Genomic DNA, 6,000 nt, shown 5'->3' with positions numbered 1-6,000 from the left:
ACTGCCCCTCTCTGATGGGGCTGCCTTTCAGCTTTGAAGAGGAAAACACACTTTGCGGTTTCCTTTCCTGACACAATTTGTTGTGGCCTTTCAGATACAGACATGAGCCAGACCCAGTCCCTGGGGAGAGAGAGTGCGGGTGCTGGCTGGAAAGGGCTGCGCTTTCCCAGACAAAGTCCCCCATTTTCTGAGGGAGTCGGGTCTTGACATTATCCTCATGACTCCACAGCAGCCAGATAAGAGAGCGGAGGTTGGGCGGGACTGGAGAGTGGCCCAGATGTCTTGTCTCTGCTGGACAGCGGACATCTGGACACACTGAGACTCCTACAGGACAATGTCCGGACTCTTGTCTCTGGGTGGCAGCCCCCAGCAGAGCTGGACGGAAGGAGGAACTTCCTGAGAGTCCGCACCTCCCAGATGAAGGCTTTGAACCCTGCCAGGCGACCCCCTGCCATCACCGGTCCCAGCAACACGCCCGCTGCACAGATCAGGCAGCTGAGGCTCAGAGAGGCAAACGACCTGCTCAGGGTCACACAGTGACTCAAGCCCTTGTGTGTTCCAGCCCTTTCACCAGGGGCTGCAGGGGTCACCCCCAGGGTCGTCTTCCCTCAGCTTCCTTCCTGAGGCCATACCGTCCGCGCCCTCAGCAGGACCCCATCGGTCCACGTGGGTCGGGGGAGTTTGAAATCTCTGCCTTGTCAGAGCCCTTCCTGTTTCTGCAAGATGCCGCAGCCAGGGCTGGACGTCCAGTCAGCCTGATAAATGTCAAAAAGCTGAGTTGTAAGAAAACTAAGAATAATAAGACGAACGGACCCTTCTGGATGCTCGCCATGGCTGGCGCTGGGAAAGGTGCTCCAGATGCAGTGTTAGCTCATACAGCCCTTACCATGGACGTAACTGGAAGGTCGTCTTAGGAATGTTTTTGGCCGCAAGTAAGAGAAAGTCTGACTCATGGTTCTGAGGAACACAGACATTTGATTATCTCATTGAGCAGGGAGTGCAGAGGTAGGCGGTTCAGGGATGGTTACTCTGCAGCTCTGGTCTGGGGCTCTGCGACTTTCCTGGCCTCCCCTCACGTCACTCCCACCATCACGTCCTCACGCAATGGTCCCCAAAGAAAAGGAGGCAAGAGGGAGGACAAAATGTCCCAGAAGGCCCAAACAGATGTCCAGAAGCCACCCCCACGGCCACCCTCAGACCAATCTCTGGCAAAGAGGGACTTCCCAGGCTGGCTCAGACCAAGAGCGGCTCATTCCCTGGTTTCCGAGGAGCAGAGAGGGACCGTCTTCCAAAACACCTGCTCGATTCCTGAACAAAATCGGGTTCTGTCAGCAAGGGGGGAGCCAGGGGCCCCAACACATTCTTGTCTCTTGGGTGTGTGGACAGCTGGTCTCCTTCCCTGGGGGATTTTGCCCCTGGGTTGGTGGGGGAAGAGGGACATGCTCTTAGGGAGAGATTTGAACTGAGGTGACACCACTGTGAACTCAAGCCAGGGGTGTGGGGTCGAAGAGTTAACATTTATTGAGCACCTGCTGTGTGCCGGGCCCCGTGCTGGGTGACTTCACCCTCTCATCATGTGATTCCGTCCTCATGACAGTCCTGTGAGGGAGGAACTGTTTTTCCCATTTTTCAGATGAGAAAACCAAGACCAAGCCCGGATCGCACACGCGGTGAGAGGCCACACTGGAACAAGCGCTAACGGCAGAGAACTGTCCCCAGCGCTCACTGTGTGTCAGGTACCCGGAGCTGAGTGTCACCCGGATTAGGTCACTGACTCCTCAACTCAGCCCCATTCCTGCTGACGGAAGGCTGCCCCCTGGGGCTCCCCAAATTTGGAGAAAATCCTCCAGGCCTGTCCTCTGGCCTTTTTGGGATTGTTGGCTCTGCCGGGGAATAAGCTGGATAAATAAACAAGAGGTTCAGGAAGCTCTTCTTGCCTCTTAATGTTCTCAATCTGCTGAGGCCACACAAGGCCATCCAGCTGCCTTGACAGCTGACATTAAACAGGCAGATAAATGAATCTCTAATATGATAGCAGGAAATGTTAAGCACTATCAAAAACAAACAAACAACCAAGTTAAGGCACTAGAGAGTGACTAAAGTGACTGCTTTAGACCAGGCGGTCAGGGAGGGCTTCTCTGAGGAGGCGACCGTTGAGCAGAGACAGAAGGACAAGGGAAGTGACAAAAAGAGCCAGCTGTGCAAGTCTCCAATAAAAGAGTATTCCAGGCAGAGGGAATAGCAAGTGCAAAAGCCCTGAGGTAGGAGGATGGTTGGCACATTTGGGGAAGGATGGGAGATGAGTGTGGCTGGAGCAGAGTGGGTGAGGGAGAGAGTAGGGGGACACGAGGTCAGAGAAGTAAAGCAGGAGGGGGTAGACCATGCTGGTCCTTGTAGGGCCTTGCAAGGACTTGGGCTGTGCTCTGAGTGAGGTGGAGCCATGGAGGGTTCTGAGCAGGGTTCAGTTACAGGATCTGACTTAGGTTCCAGCAGGCTCCTTCCAACTGCCATGGGGAGAATGGACTGTAGTGGGATGAGGGCAGAAGCCAGGAGACCAGGAAGAAATGGGGCTCCTTGAGAGGGCTGTTGGGAAGACGAAATGAAAGCTGCCTAGGCCCGCCCAGCAGCGAGCCAGAGACAAGATCCGAACCAGACCTTCTGGGTTCCACATCCACGCTCTGCCCGCTGTCTCACCACACTTACAGGTGCCAAGTGCTCCATCGTCTGCAGCCTCCTCTTACTGACCAGCTCTCATCCACTCCTCTCAACCCCGGGGTGAGTACAGCTGGGCCCTGTCTGTCCCCAGGTAAGGAAGTGGTCTCAGACAGGGTAAGTTACCTGCGCCCGCTTTCCAGGGTATAAATGGGGGCAGGTGGGGGCGGGTGTAGGGAGTGGTGAGCCTGGAGTGAGGCCCAGGCCTTCCAGCTGGGAGCCCAGGTTCTCCCCCAGCACCCAAGGGTGCTCTCTTGCAGAGGCACCTGCACAGGAGGCTGGCACCCTAGGCACCAGGCAATCTCGACAACGGCCACCGTACCCTGAGCCTACTATGCTCCAGGTACAGGGATGTGCGCTTTACACTCATTCGTCTGTCCCTCACAGCAGCTGACGACACGGGCACTCGGAGCCCAGGCCCCAGTGGCTCTTACCCCTTCGTTACAGTTATTGAAGGTAATACATGGTGCGGTACAGCCCAGCCCCCCAACCCAGCCCGGTCCAACAGGCTAGGAATCTCAAGGCCTCTAACTGGTCTGGGGCGGGATGAGCAGGGGCCCTCGGCGGGGGAGACTATTTAGGTGGAAAGTGGCGGAAAGGCCCCTCTTGCTCTCCCACCACATTCTCCCCTCTCCCGCCAGGTCACCCTGCCCTCCTCATACTCCGGTTCCTTCCCCATCATCCTTTCTTCCCTGATATTCCCTACCCCTCCCTCCCCCCCCAATCCCTCCCTCCCTGCACACACCCCGCCTTTCCCCTACATCTCCCGTCCCGTCCCCCTACATTCTTCTCCGCCTCCATCCCACAACGCCCCTCCCCGCGCCACCCCCCCCCCCCCCCGCCCCCTGGCCCAGGGGGTGGGGGCCTGTCCCCGCCCGAGAGGAGGGGAGGGGGCTCTGCTGACCAGGGAGGGCTCCGCGGCCCGCCCCCCGCCCTCGGCGGGCCGGCCGGCGGGGAGGGACCGGGGAGGGGCGGCCGCGGGGCGGAGGGAGCACCTGGGTGGGCCCCGGAGCCAGCCCCGCGGAGTCCCGCGCTCGGCCGCCGCAGCCTCGCCGCCGGCCGTGCCATGTCCTGGGCTGTGCTCCTCGGCCTCCTGGCCGCGCTGCTGCTGCTGCTGCTGCTGAGCCGTCGGCGCGCGCGGTGAGTGTCCCCGGCCGCCGCCCCCCGCCCCCCCCCCCCCCCCCCCCCCCCCCCCCCCGGCCCGCCAGCCCCCGACCCCGCAAAGAGGGCTCCAAGTGGAGAGGGGCGGCGCGGGAAGGGGCGAGGACCCCCTGGGTAGGTCCCGGGGGGCTGATCACCCATCGCTGGGCCCGGAGCGCGAGGGCTGGACTTGCGGGGGGTTCCAGGGAGGCCGAGGGTCTGCGGGTGGGGAGTGGGTGCGTGGACAGGCTCGCTGTGACCCGGGTGGAAGCGGCCTCTGCCTGGATCCAGCAGCTACTGGGGGCGCAAGCCCCGCTTGCTCTCAGCAGCCCTGCGGGGAGCCTTGCTCCTCACCCCGTCTCGCAGACGGGAGCGTTGAGGCCGGGGAGGGCAGACGCTCTGGGGATGTCGTCCTCCCAGCCCTGGAACCGCCTTCCACTGGATCCCTGACCTGGGTGAGGGGGCTGGGGAGGCTGGCTCTGTCCCTCTGCCTGTGGAGAAGCTCGGACCCAAAGGGGTCTCCACTCCCCTGAGCCCCCACAGCCCGCGCGGGGTGCATCTCGGCTTCCTGCTCCATTGAGAACCTGCGATTTAGGAGAAAAAGTAAAACTCATACACCTCCGATCAGGGAGGAGGCCTTTTTCTCTTTATGAAACGTGTTTTCCATTAATTTGAATTGCACAAGGAGTAGCTGAATACGTTTGGCTTGAAACAAATATTTATCCCGTTTTAGATAAGACTGACGCCCTTTTAGCCACCCTTCCGACAATTCGGGACCTCTCCTGTTGATAAGCATGGGAGGAACCTTCCAGATTTTTTAAAAGTACACTTCTTATTTTAGACTAGTTTTATATTTACAGAAAAGTTCAACCGTCGTACAAAGACTTCCCAATACCTCGGCCAGTTTCCCCTACTGTTAATTATCTACTATAACCCACTGTGCATTATCATGGCCGTTTGTCAAAACTAAAGCACCAGCACTGGTCTGTTAGGATTAACGAAACTCCAGGCTTTGTTTGAATTTCATCAGTTTTTCCATTAATGTCCTATTTCTGTGCCAGAATCCAATCGAGCGTGCCACACTGCCTTTAGTTGACATATTTCCTCAGTTTCCCCAGCTGTTTTTAAAATTGCTCTTACATAGATAATACAGGGCTGTGTGTGTGTGTGTGTGTGTGTGTGTGTGTGTGTGTTTAAAGCAGAGTGTCTGAAAATTCCAGAAATTTATTGGAAACTTTTTATTTTCAAACAACATCTTAGTTAAATTTCCAAACAGTAAGCTCATGATATTTTTCTTCAACGACTAGACACCTTCTCAGGTGAAATTTAAAACCATGAATTCAATCATTTGCCTGGAAAAAAGGAAAAAGCAAATGAGAAGGGCAACAAGTAAGTTTCCCTGTGAAGAAATGAATTCGTCTTCCTACGTCGTCGGGCTTTCTGGAAGCTCGGTGCAGAGATGTTTCCAGACTGCTCATTTGCTTTTTTCACTCCGGATTTGGGTTGTGACGTCCGTCTGTGTTGCTCCATAGAGATCTGGCTCTTTTTCATCTTCTGTGTAGTATTCCGTAGTATGAATAAATGGTTTCTTTTCTCCCTTTTATTCCTGTCCCTGTGGATGGACGTTTAGGTTGTTTCTGTGTTTTTGCTGTTTCAGACAGTGTGCTGTGGTCTTCCTGGGGGCCCCCTGGTCTGTGCTTTTCTCTGTGGGAGGTGAGGGGAGCCATAAAATACATGGATTCTGGGGGCTGGGGTACCTGGGTGCTCAGCATATAGAAATTCCCAGCCTCTGGGAATAAGAACAAGTTGAGGGGCTGGCCTGGTGGCGCGGTGGTTAAGTTCACACGTTTCACTTCTCACTGGGCCGGGGGTTCCCTGGTTTGGATCCCGGGTGTGGACATGGCACCGCTTGGAAAGCCATGCTGTGGTAGGCGTCCCACGTATAAAGTAGAGGAAGATGGGCATGGAGTTAGCTCAGGGCCAGTCTTCCTCAGCAAAAAGAGGAGGATTGGCAGTAGTTAGCTCAGGGCTCATCTTCCTCAAAAAAAAAAAAAAAAGTTGAGTCACTGCTCTCTGCCTCAGTTTCCCAATCTTTAAAATGGGGATGATGATGATAATCGTAGGTAACAGTGGAATTGCTGGGTTAGA

General features: G+C 56.2%; 1 protein-coding gene across 5 annotated transcripts in view; it reads left to right on the top strand.

The window, feature by feature from the left end:
* The first annotated feature begins 2,105 nt into the window (after positions 1-2,105).
* The window catches only part of PTGIS (prostaglandin I2 synthase), a 45,169-nt gene continuing 41,274 nt past the window's right edge, over positions 2,106-6,000 (top strand). For 2 of the 5 annotated variants that reach the window (XM_046679318.1, XM_046679320.1), the window contains exons 1-3: positions 2,106-2,261; positions 2,706-2,775; positions 3,100-3,852. In XM_046679318.1, the coding sequence (XP_046535274.1) occupies positions 3,779-3,852 (74 nt within the window). In that variant the 5' untranslated portion in view covers positions 2,106-2,261; positions 2,706-2,775; positions 3,100-3,778. The remainder of the gene's footprint in view (positions 2,262-2,705; positions 2,776-3,099; positions 3,853-6,000) is intronic. The other 3 variants (XM_046679319.1, XM_046679322.1, XM_046679321.1) reach the window with 3 other exon arrangements.

Source organism: Equus quagga, chromosome 12 (genome assembly GCF_021613505.1).
Source record: "Equus quagga isolate Etosha38 chromosome 12, UCLA_HA_Equagga_1.0, whole genome shotgun sequence".
Lineage (NCBI taxonomy): Eukaryota > Metazoa > Chordata > Mammalia > Perissodactyla > Equidae > Equus > Equus quagga.
This window is presented reverse-complemented; position numbering and strand designations above follow the sequence as displayed.